General features: G+C 36.5%; 2 protein-coding genes across 2 annotated transcripts in view; both read right to left on the reverse strand.

Moving 5' to 3' along the window:
- Positions 1 to 1,755: 1,755 nt before the first annotated feature.
- Positions 1,756 to 2,934, reverse strand: LOC145669093 (uncharacterized). Its single transcript, XM_081737442.1, has one exon. It carries the CDS (start codon positions 2,932 to 2,934, stop codon positions 1,756 to 1,758), a length of 1,179 nt encoding a protein of 392 aa, XP_081593568.1.
- Positions 2,935 to 12,778: 9,844 nt separating this feature from the next.
- LOC145669094 (uncharacterized) overlaps positions 12,779 to 13,161 on the reverse strand; it is a 79,389-nt gene continuing 79,006 nt past the window's right edge. The window contains exon 3 of the mRNA XM_081737443.1: positions 12,779 to 12,903. Coding sequence (XP_081593569.1) covers positions 12,779 to 12,903 — 125 coding nt within the window. The remainder of the gene's footprint in view (positions 12,904 to 13,161) is intronic.

A 13,161-nucleotide genomic window follows, 5' to 3' on the forward strand; every position in this document is an offset into this window, starting at 1 on the left:
CGCCACAACACAACATATAGATGTTAGTACAAACAAATGCAGATTAATCTTCTGTCCTGGGGCGTCTCAGGACTGATGAGAAACATGGGGTAAGCCCAGATTAGTGTTGTAGAGAGACAAGTGCTATGATGGAAAAAGATGCGGGAGATGTTGACGGATGAGTTGGTGACGGAAAAAGATGGCATGATGCTGATCTGCTGGAAGGGTGCGGATGTATATGGAAAGCAAAACGCTGAGTGGTGTATAGCAGTACTTAGATGGAGATTCTTCTTGTAAATCAGTAAATATGGTGTCAAGAAAGATATCTTTACGATCATGGAGACTGGTAGCTATGAACTTATGACGCAATTGTGCTATGTGTTGAACAAGCGGAGGAAAGGTAATTTTTTCATACAAGTCAGTATTATGATACGGAAGTTTGATCCTAAATGCAAGACGAATGGCATGTCTCTCTAGAATTTCAAGCCTATTGTAAAATTTCGGAGGCGCTGAACACCAGGCTATGTGTCCAAATGTAAGTATACTCCGCATAAATGCTTTGTATGTGTTAAGCAATAATTTGGAATTTAGACCCCAGGTCTGGCCAACCAGACGACGAAGAAGTTGTAAACGGTTCTTTGCTTTGATAGCAAGTTTCTGAAGGTGGGGTGTCCATCGCAACTGATTGTCAAAAATGATTCCTAAGTATGTGACAGTTTTTGCTGGCTGAAGAAAGTGATCTCCCACACGTATTTGTAATAAATTTGGATTTCTTCTAACTTTGCTGCGGCATTTAGGAGGTAAAATAACAAGTGATTGTGTTTTGTCTTCATTAACTGAAAGTCTCCATTTACTACACCAATTCAGAAAGCTAGTAATTGTTGTCTGTAAGTTTGTATTAATCTGCTGTATTGTGTTTCCCAGTGTAAGAAAAGCTGTATCATCAGCATATTGAAAGAGATAAGTGTTTGGTGATGGAGATGGTAAATCGGAAGCATAGAGTATGTACAAAAGAGGAGATAGACTAGAGCCTTGCGGTACTCCTGTGTATGGGAAGACTGGATGTGATAATGAGTTGTTTATGCTGACATAGGCTATTCGGTAGAGTAGAAAAGAAAATATGACTCGGAGGTATGTAACAGGAAGACCCAGTTTAAGAAGTTTATAAAATAATCCACAATGCCAAATTCGATCAAAAGCTTTTTCCAGATCCATTAAAACGAGACATGACGGAAGAGACTTATTATAATGATTGGTAATAATGGTAGTTAGACGAAGTAGTTGATCATTTATGCTATAATGAGGTCGAAATCCAGTTTGATGGAGAGGTAGAAGTTGTAGATCCATAATGTATGGGTGTAAACGAGATACGAGTATTTTTTCAAAGACTTTACCTAACGTGGAAGTTAACTGGATTGGACGATAGGACTGTACGGAATGCGATGGTTTGTTGGGTTTCAGAAACATACAGACTTTAGATACCTTCCACTCAAGAGGATAGAAACCAGTTCTAAGCATAAATGTATATATCGATGCTAGAAATATGAAAAAATTGACCGAACATTCCTTAAGTAATCTGTAAGTTATTTGGTCAAAGCCTGGGGCAGTACTACGTTTCCGCTTGATGATGGACTGTATCTCCGCGGAGGTGATTTCACGAGTCAAAGGATTATCCGCTTCCAAAGTGTGCTGGATGGAAGGTTGAAGTAATTGTGCAATTGCCTCTTCAGAAACTCTAGGGCTGAATTGATGTGTGCAAGGCGAAGGTGTAAATACTTACTGAAGATGGGTGGCTAAAGCGTCTGCTTTATCTTTATCTGTATCTAAAGATTGATTATCCTGTATGAGAGGATAAGATGAACTAACTGTCTGTCCAGTTAGAAGATGAAATTTCTTCCAGTATTTAGTGGGATGTGACTCTGTATTCAATTCATTGCATGCTTTGCTCCAGGTAAGCCGTTTATGAGCAACAATATAGTTATGAACTGTCCTTTGCCATCGTCTTGCTTGAGTCAAATACTCTGGATTCCGTGTTTGTTCGTATTTTCGAAAGTAAGTGCGAGACTTTTTGACGAGAGCCAAGTACTGCGGAGGTAGCATAGGTTGGTATGTTTTGCCTCGATATGTAGGTATGTTTTTGTTGGCGCTGCTGGTGATAGCTGTGCTAATGCTATGGACGGTATTATTAAGGTCGGTCTCTGATGTCGGTGGTACAAAGGAGGCAAGAGCAATATCTATATCAGTACGAAACTGATCCCAGTTCCCCTTGTCGTATAACATGATAGTTCTCATAGTTAATTCAGATAGTTGTTGTCTCTGATGGTTGATAACGACTTTCACCGGAAGATGGTCGCTGCCGATACAATCTAGTACATGTATGTTGCATTTATCGACCATAGAGGCAGTGCTAATAACAACATAGGGTGTAGTCTGACTGCTTGGTCGTGTATGTTTGGGCAATTGATGGACATGCCCATTTAAATTAAGAGTGACATGATCGAAAAACTCATCTTTATCACGGGCAGAGCGACTGTGAATATTAACGTCGGCTAATATAACAAGATGTTTAAAGTGATGAAACAAATAGGTGAAGAAGGCAAGAGGAATGATATGACCTGGTCGAACGTATATTGTAGCTACTGTTAATATAAGCTGCGGAACGTAAACTGTTGTCACTAGGTGTTCCGGTAACTGCATATGCTGCGGAACAGAGTTGCATCTATAAGTGAGTTTATTACGAACTCCAATTGCAACGCCACCTTGGGCTCGTACGTTATTGTCTGCGTAATCGCAGCGAAGAAATTGATATCGAGGAAATCGGACATAAGTAGCAGGTTTGAGTGCAGTCTCATTTAGTACAAATAAATCGATATTTTCCTCCAACAGTAACTGCTCAAATAATATTCGATGTTGCGCTAAAGAACGAATGTTCAGAAAAAGAAGTGTAAGAGCCATATTCATACACAAAATTACGGAGTTAAACTGCTGTGTCTCGTGGAGCAATATGGAAATGAACGTATGGTCCAGAATATGTAGCATATAAGTTAACTTGAAATATAGCGGAGGCTGCTGCTATAACATGGTCTAGTATAAGTTGACGTTGGAATGGGAAAATATTTTGTAATATGAGTGTTATGTAGCGGAGGAAGTTTTCCACAATAAGAGGAGAGGTGATAGACTGTGACAAAGACACGTTAGAATCTATGGTACGTAGCGGTACCGTCATCTCCGGGTGGTCAGGAGTTGGGTTCGGTTTGCCTTTACATTTATAACTATATGTTGGGTGCTTGTCACAAGAACAGGTCGAGCATAGAGGTGGTTTTCCCGTATTCGGACACTCTTTAGTATCATGGTTGCCAGCACAGTAGCCGCATTTTACGACATTTGGACACTTAGCCGTTATATGTTGGTTATACACCTGGCACTTTTCACATCTAATGGGAAGAGGGAGGCTTGTTCGGGATGGTTCCACCCTATGACGTTTCTTAAATATGTATGCGCCATCTTGTAACAAGGCATCGATGGAGGATTGAGAGGTAGTCAGGACTCTCACCATATATGTTGGACCGTTATTATTTCTGATACGAATACATTTGGTCACTTCAATTCCCTCTGCTTTTAGCTCCTCAAGCACCTCATCATCCGTTATTTCAGGTAAAACTCCGCGAATAACTACGGACATCATTGGTGTTCTCGAAGGTGGAGGAGTTTGCTTGATTTTGTCAGGAAGCTTAAACAGTTGTGCAGCTTTGCCAAAAATCTCGTAACTCGCCTTATTACGTAAAGTAATGCCAAAATTTTTGTCCTGAGATTTAATAATAACACCGCCCCTGGTGAAAACTATCTGTTGGATACTGGCCCTTGGAAGATATTTAATAATCTGATTAAAGATATGGCGGGTGTTACTGTACTTTGGGTCGAAGTTAGTAAGAAGAAAAGAATGCAATTTAGGACGAGCAAGAGTGGCTGCATATGACGGTTGTAATCCAGCAGTAGATGTGCTAGGATCCCCAGTGGTCGTCTGCATTGGTTCTGATTCTTCCGGCTTGCGAATGTAGGTAGGAGAACGAGATGTGGAACGCTTATCAGCCGACTCTAAACTGCCCTCCGAGAGCTGACGGGTACGTCGATTGGTTCGCGGATCGCGTTTGGCATCAACCACAGCTTTACTTGTGGGACCTTGAATTAATCCCGGTAGTTTATGCATGGTGCGATAAAAATATGCACCTCATAAAGTGATGTAAACAACACCCCGCTCAGATAGTGCTACAGGTAGCCCTAACAAAGCAAGAAAAGAGTTGGTCAAACTGTGATTACAAGCAATGACCTTCAAAATTTAAGATAAACCCTCCAGAAGATGAAGATCTTCTGTCAATCTCCTATGTAGGGTATCTGCGCTGATCTCACAAGTACGTTTGCAATACTTGATCACTGCGTAGCACAGTAACTAACTACAAGAGGAGCTAGGTTCGTAGTAAGTATAGTAAGTATGTACTACAATAACATTCACATAAGCATTTAATATTTAATAAACACGTTTCAAATGTGGGAATCTAAAAGAAGTTTGCTTTTTGGAGTGGATGTACAAGAGGGCAAAATAAACCATGACTGCATTCTGTTAGATAAAAATATATTGAAGATAAATATGATAAGTATTATTACGGATATAAACATACAAGATGAAATTTTGCATCAGTTTCAGTAGTTTCATGATTGTACTTTATGGAACAGTTCATAAAGATACATTTCTTAAACAATTGATAGAAATATTCTTGCAAAAAGATTTTACGTTAAGAACATTGTTCGTGAAAAGAAAGACTTTGAAATGTGTTCTTGATTTATAGAATCTTGCAATTGACAGAACTGTTTCATTGAATGATCTTGTCGGTGTTCTGTAGGTGTATTACAATAATTACAATGTAGTGCAATAATTTTAAACATTCCTTTGATAATGTTGCGGAGGAACTTGTAAATGCTGCAAAAAAGAACTGATAAACACCAATACAAAATTAAAGACTATGTACTCCCATGCGCAAAAAAAAATTGCGCGTATACTGTAACTCAAGATTTTTCGCATTTATTCAATTTTCCTTACATTTATGGGTAAAGTTCAGTTATTAGTATGTGGAGATAATAGAAAGCAATCCATCTAAGGAGATATTTCCAAAAAATATAATAAAATAATAAAAATATAAGCAAAAAACAAAATTATGCTCGGTTTTGTGTATACTGGCAATGATGATTTCTAGGGATTTTTTCAGTAGCAGATCACAATTGCGGAGGGAATTCAGTAGGGGAATCGAGGAGTTGGATCAACACAACAAATACACATTTCTGCATTTTATATTGCATGCATGTGAAAAAAAACTTTTTGCATTTTGTAAGGTAAGTATATAAAATCACGCTATGATATTAGTTTTTTAAAACTAATTGTTCGATCAAATTGAATTTTTTTGGTTCGTTTTATGTAGAAGCTCATAAGAACAATTACACTGTGAATTTAGAAAAATCGGTACGAGAATGGAAAGTTTTTCAAAAGATGCTGGGATAGTAGAACGAAAAAAAAACATTTATGATAGAGCGTCCATTCCTACCGTTACAGGATCGTGATGCTTGTTGCTGCGTATCATGGCAGTTACTACCGTCATATCGTCGTGATTTGAACAAGCTAACATCTGCAAACAAGATTTCAGACTTTAAGCAAAGATCATTGTCGTTATTTAATGTGACAGCATGCAAATGTCCTAAAATTTGGAACTGTACGTGTGATAAGATAGAAAATTTGTGTGAATGTTTAATTTCTATCAAGTGCAAGTGTGAAAAGTCTAAGAAGATACCTGCCCTTGAGTTACGATTTATCTATTTTCAAAGAAAGCGTGATTTGGGCAAAATTGGATCAATAGATCTTCAAGAAACGAAAAGGCTAACTTCAAGACTGAGAAGAAAGAGCTATAATCATAAACGTGTTTTTAATGATACGCCTTCGAGTTCATCAACCATTTTTGTAAACGACCCTACAGATTGTTTCATTTCAAGATTTCAACAAGACGATTCAGTCTCTTCCGAGTTCTGTGAAAGAGAAAATGATAAGTTCGTCCCAGATATCACTAGCAATACTCCGTCAGGATGGCAACTGAGAATAAAACTGAAGACAACGGCACTAAATAGTGGTAGGTTTTGTGTATCTGACCGTGCTACTACTGCAATTGCTTCCAGCGTTCTACAAGATATTGGAATGGTGAGATACACGGACTATTCTTACGTGGTCGATAAAAATAAAATACGGAGAAAGAAAAGTCATATCAGGAGATCTTTGCAGTGTAAAGCTGATACTTTGCTTCGTGGTCTATACTTTGGTGGGCGCAAAGATGATACCTTGGTACTTGAAGAACGTGATTCTAAGTTATTTCATAAAATTCAAACAGAGGAGCCCTACACTGTCATTCAAGAACCTGGGTCGACATATATTGGTTACGTTTCTCAATCAACGGGATCTTCTACTGATATTGCTTCCAACATTATTTCCTACTTAACTGAAGTTGACATTTCTTTGGACGAATTAGATGTTGTTGGCTGTAATTGTACTGTTACCAATACAAGATTGAGGGACGGTGTAATTCGGCAAATTGAACTTCACATAGGTAGACCGTTGCAGTGGGCTGTATGTCTTCTCCATTTTAATGAGTTGCTTCTTCGCCACTTATTCCAACACGTTGATGGGGAAAAAACAGGTCATAATTCTTTTAGTGGGTCGATCGGTCAACTGCTTAATGGCTGTAAAAGATTATCTGTAGTTGAATTTGAAAGAGTTGATTGCATAATCCATGAAGTAGACCGTCAAATTCTCAGCGAAGACCAGCAGTACCTTTTGGTTATTTGAAGATCAGTAAATGCAGGGGAATGTCCGAAAAATTTGTCCAATCGAGACCCTGACCCTACGTCGCACTCAAGATGGCTGACAACCGCAAACATAATTCTTTGGTTGTACATCAGTACTGAAAATCCCTCAGAAGGTCTTAAAGAATTTGTACTTTTTATATTGTGTTCGTACGTGCCTTTCTGGTTTAAAATCAAAACAAGCCATTATTTTTCAGATGGTTCGAAACATCTCTTTGAAGCAATTGCTACAACAAGATACGTCCCTGAAACTCTTCGTTCACTGGTAGAGCCTGTAATTGAGAAAACGCATTTTTTTGCTCATCCAGAAAACTTGCTCTTGGCTATGATAACGGACGAAGGGAAATATATTAGAGAACTTGCTCTTAGACGAATAATAAAGGCAAGAGAGGAAAAAACTAAAGGAAAGACAATGAGGAACTTTATACCACCCAAACTCCATTTTGATGCTTAAGATTATACTGAAATGATTGATTGGTCGACCTGCAAAGTATCTTCCCCTCCATTGTTGCGTCGAATCAGAGATGATGAAATCAGACTCCTTATACAGAGTAGCATGCTACCCGATTGGGAAATTGTAAGAAAATTCCCTTGTCACACACAAGCTGTCGAGGAACATGTAAAACTGGTAACAGAAACAGCTGGCAAAGTATGTGGTGCTTAGTCAAAAGATGGATATATCAGGGAAATTCTGCAATCCAGAGCTATTATGCCACACTTCAGCCAAAAATCTCATTTCAAAGTGAATCCTCATTGCTAAAACAAGTGAAAAAATTCACAAAAGTCAAGGAATAACTAAAAATATGTAAAACACTCCTGCATTGGGTGTTTGGTTGGGAAGGGTGTGGGTGGAACTCGAACTGCAGCCACCTCCTCGTGGTGGGTTCTGGGTCATTCCTGTTTACGAATGGGCGAAGAGCTGCAGATGAAATTATTTAACTTTAAAGTACAATTTAAAAATAAATAAAAAAAAGTTGCATGAACGGTTTTACAATGTTCATTTTTATTTTAAACCAGCCATTTAACTGAAATAATCCAAACTATGTTATACAAATGAAAAATGTTATTTTTTGGAAAATAATTTTCAGTTTTGTTGTGAATTTAAAAAAAATACAATAACTTTTTTTACAGTTTAATACAATTTATACTACAGAAAACAAATCATGGAATCGATTAACTATTATTTATTTATAAGAGAAAAGAAATTAAAAATCACAAGATTTTCGTCATTTTTGGTAAACTTTAACTGCGATGGGCGAAGGGAAGATGTTAACCGATGTCAATTTTTTTTCTTAATTTTTCTAATCATTACCAATGGCAACTTTTCCGCTCTATATAGACTTAAAAAAAAGGTTTTTACAGCCCACCCTACTATATATATATATATATATATATATCTATGTATGCCGGGTGATTCAAAAGAACTACGAGGCCTATATCGCAGCTAATACTGCAAGTAGAGCATTGAAACAAAAATTTCATTACCACATCGTATGTGTAGAATGCAACAAAAATAGTAGCGATACCAGTGGCGTCTCGTGAAGACTTCCAACGGGGGGGGGGCACTTAAAAATTTGCAATGGGAAATGGTTTAACTGTTGGAATCGTTCGAAAGGACGTTAAATATCATGCAAGTTTTAGAGAACAAACTTTGCCATATCCTTTCCCATTTAGCCGCTAGATGCGTTGTTGCAGACGTACGCGTAGCCGCTAGATGCGTATCTCACTACCCGTAACAGGCCTCTATCTCAGCTAATAATTCACATAGAGCCGTCAAACTAAAAATTCCATTACCAAATCGTACATGTAGAATAGAATAAAAATAGTAGTGACACCAGTGGTGAATCGTGAATATTCCCAACGGGGGTCATCTGCAAAATGTGACATGGAAACAGGGGTTGGTGGTGCCTCCATTGAAACAAGCGCACAATAGGAGAAACGTCGAGAGGATACACCCTGGCATATTTCTTCCTCGTTGGCAGCAACACGGTCGCATTACTAGTTGAAAATCAGATGGTGCGAGGGTGTTTTTGGCCAAGAGAATGAGGCATTCATGCTACAAAATAGGGATTCAGATCCAATTTCAAAATCTGGAGGAAGAATCATGATGTCCTTTGTATGGCGACGAATGCGATTAGATATAAACAATCTAAGATTTAGAACCTTCTGTGTGAATATAACTACATCTCATTCAGCACTTCATCCAAGATCGCTCCCACCAGCATCAAGAAGCTGTCACTACCAGATTTACATGTATATCATCAAGTACAGATTTGGCTGGGGGAGTCCCTTAATCCTCTTGATTGGGGCTGCGATTACAGGATGGAAAGTTAACATTGCTGTTAACTGACACTGAACCCTCTCTTATATATTTACTACGCATGTTACGCTTCACATGTAAGACAGGACGTGGTAAAGCATATGACTGTAGGAAGCAACTACGTCACTGCTCTTACTCACGTAAGAACTGCTACGGCACTGCATGTAAGAACAGTGCACAGATATTGGAAGCGGATGAATAGGATTACGAACAATTATTAATGCATTATTCTTAAAGTTTTATCTTATTTTCATTATTGATATCTGCTGTGGATTTTTTATTTTTTAATTTCTATTTCGTACATTACATGCATATGAAAATTTCTGGAGTAAGTTTATATTTTTGGGCTATTCATCCTATACATCTGAATTATATTACTTTGTAACTTTTATCTTATTTTCTTCTCATAATGCAGTAGTATATTGTATATGCAGCTTTCATTGAGTGTGGTATGTACACAAATAAAGATTTTTTCTCATATCTTCAATCAAAATTTGCCTAAAACTTCATTCTTCTGCCAGTAGTTGCAGCATTACTATTAGCACAAACACAGTTACATTTACACTTGCAAGAATCATAAAAGACCTACTATATGTACATAATGAGTAAAGTATATTAGAGGCCTGTTCAATGTCTCATTCGAAAGGACATACAATGGAGAACAACTTTTATAAGGGGTGCTGAGCCTGTAATTTTGTTACAAAGTCGCAATTACTCTGCTTGTTATTATATTTGTCGTAAATGACGACCAACGGCAGCCATATTCGATTTAACGACCTTCCAAACTAAATATTCTTGAGAACATTTTCAAGTTTGCTAAGAATATGCTCAGCATAACTTTCTTGCATGTTTTATTTCTATTGTAATTTGTTCAAGGTCACCTTTATCTTGAGAGGACTGTTTAGAGGTCACACAAACGGGGCGATCTTGAATGATATTCCTTCTCTCATGAAATACACGAATCGTACCTTCGTACGATAATAGGGATGACAAATCGATCATCAGAAAATACATCACGAAATCCATGAAAACATTATTGAGCAACGCATTCAAATTCCACCTGAATTTTGATCCACCCACGCTGTAAATCTTTCGAAATATAATGTTAAAACAATTCAACTTTTCCTATTGCTCTACTACACAGTTGCTTTCGATTAAATAACACGATGTCGTTGGCACTCGCCACTGTCAATCGTCTCCTATTACTATATCAGCTAACTAACTATTGTAGGAGCACTTCGGCAGGAGAAACTTTTGCATCTGCTTCTCGTTTAAACTATGTTAAATGAATATATTTAATCTCGATAGTCATGTTAAAAATTCCTTTTAAGGTGACTGTAAGATTCGTATCTTAATAAGTAGTAAAACTATTTTAGTTCCAGGCTCAAGAATGATACAGAGTACATTAGTGATATACGATTACTGTAATTTGAGAAAAGCGGAAGAAAACATGAGATTTATGGATGTTTCTCTTATACTCTGTAACTTAGGGTTGGAGTTTCATCTTCCAAGCTCGATTGAAGAGTGAAAATTAATATTTAATTTTTCAGATATAAGCTCGATATAGTTTTAGGCGTTTATTTTGTCAAAAGGAAAGAGCTATTTGCTTGATTACTTTGTTTTTAGATTTAATGGGCAATTGTTACACCACGAATTTCGTCCTTGTTTCAACAGATGAAATTAGTGCAGGAGATGTTAGCTCTGGAAACACATTGTTACATATAAAATCCTATAATTTGTCATATTGATGTAGGCCATTTGAGACAAACACAAGCAACATATAATGGCAACAAAGGCTTAAAGTGCATTTTGGTGAAGGAGTGTCAAGGATGAAAATTAAAAACATGATATATTTAATATGTATGCTTATGAAGCGTCTTTCGGAAGAAGCATCAAGTAAAGAGTGACTATCATATCATGCATTCGGTGCTGGGGACGGGAGTAAAGATTTTCATAAAGCGCCTTAGGCATTTAGTTAAATCATATTATTGCAATATGTATCAATCTCTCAAACACAGATTGTATGGCTCTTATTTATTTTACTATTTCAAGCTTAATATTAAGAAGGTTTTGAGTAATATGTATATCAAAATATGAAGTAACACATTACATGTTACCGTCGTATTTAAGAAGCGAATCCTGTTTTAATTTAACACTTACACTAACACATGGCATCCTTAAACGATACAGTTAATCAGTTATTGATTGCGCTAATTTTCAATGATGCATATGTTAACTATTACACTGTATCATTGTTTATTCTGAAACAAACAGCTCAAAACACAATTCTTATCATGTTTCTCTATTATCCAAAGACCGCCGCCTGTATACTGCTTTTGGTAAAGCAATACTCTCCTCAGCAATGAACTTACCTAAAAACTCAAGACCGTTAATTATGACCGTGCAATCGGAAGTATTTGAGTGATTTTAAACTGTTTTGATTTCATCCCTTTTTCTCTCTGAATCACATAAGTAGCATTATTATAACCGTAATATTTAGTAATTTTAGAACACTGTCGAATTTGTTTTTCATATTCCCATAACTACTTTGAATAACGTTTAGATTCACATACATGATAAATCAAATCAATATTTGTGTCCCATTTCAGAAGGAATATATATGCATTGTTCAGAACAACAATATACTTCTACCTTCCCCAGCAACCTTCAACGTTTGCCTTTCTCGAGATAATGTTTGACGAATTTTGCAAATGATTCCCATTCATCAGCTTACAGGCTGCAAATGTTTCGGAATTATAGCATTAACGGTGGAATGAAATGTTGTAACGTCGTTGATGTTATTGTTTGAGATGATATGATCTTACGTTTCTTGCATTGGAATATAACATCTATTTATGCACCACCTCTGGCACAAGCACATGACTCTGGTAATTATTATATACGATATTATGGGCTTCAACTACAGCATATGGGAATTTTCTCTCCATTTAACACAGCGTTGACTACTTCGTTTGCACTAGGGAAACATGGTTTCTTGTAAACAACTTATAATTATTGTCTTATAAATTTAACCAATATCAATAAATTCAGAAACGTAGTTTTCCCAAAAGGACATATTGATTGGGGCTATATTACCAGTCACACAAATGATAGCCCTTCTGTCTACAGGTTAAGTGAAAACATATCTAAACTATTCAAATTATTTCAAATTTTCGTTGGAGATATTGATAAAATACTGAAATATAATGTATTGCTTTAGTCGTAGAATTACATTTATAGTTAATAGTAAGATATTTTTTCTGCAGGTAAATTTTAACATATGATCTGAGAAACATTATCGTCAAATATTATTCATTGAAAAAGTATTCTTTGGTAATGTTAGGATATAGATAACCATTGTCTTTAATAATGAATGAATCGCATTAAAAGTTCATTATTTATTCCGGAATTAATAGTATGTTAATTCAGGAAGAGAATATTCGGAAGGCAATTATGAGTTTTGGGCTAGGTCAGATTACACATATTTAAAAAATTGATTTTCATTTATTTGCAACTTAACAAGACCAGAACAAATCTAAAGTTTAATAGTAAGGTAAGACAGTGGTACATCTTGGAGTTGCGTCAGAAATATCTGTGTTTCCTTATATTTCGCTCATTCATGTATCTTTTCCAATATAGGCAAACTTGCTTACCTCTCCATTTCATTATACAGGGCAGGGATCTTCTAGAACAAAGTCGCTCTTTCTCTGAAATCAAATATATAGAATAGGTTTAATCCTTTCTGCGCATTAAATATATCAACAATATTTTATCATACAAAAGGAAAAGAGCCAAAAAATTAGCGAAAGAGATAATTTGTTAAATACTCTATTAAAACCCGTTATTATACCTTTTAGCTAACGGTATTATACACAAAACCACAAGAAATCGTATATAGCATAGTGTCACGTAGCCTTTCAAGTAGAAATAATATAAGGTACTTATATGATTGGTCTGATTATTTG

This window comes from Thermobia domestica, chromosome 13 (assembly GCF_964235325.1).
Source record: "Thermobia domestica chromosome 13, izTheDome1.hap1.1, whole genome shotgun sequence".
Lineage (NCBI taxonomy): Eukaryota > Metazoa > Arthropoda > Insecta > Zygentoma > Lepismatidae > Thermobia > Thermobia domestica.

What these genes read in the sequence shown, in the direction of transcription:
- LOC145669093 (XM_081737442.1), bottom strand. Translation starts at nt 2,934, where the DNA reads ATGGCTCTTACACTTCTTTTTCTGAACATTCGTTCTTTAGCGCAACAT.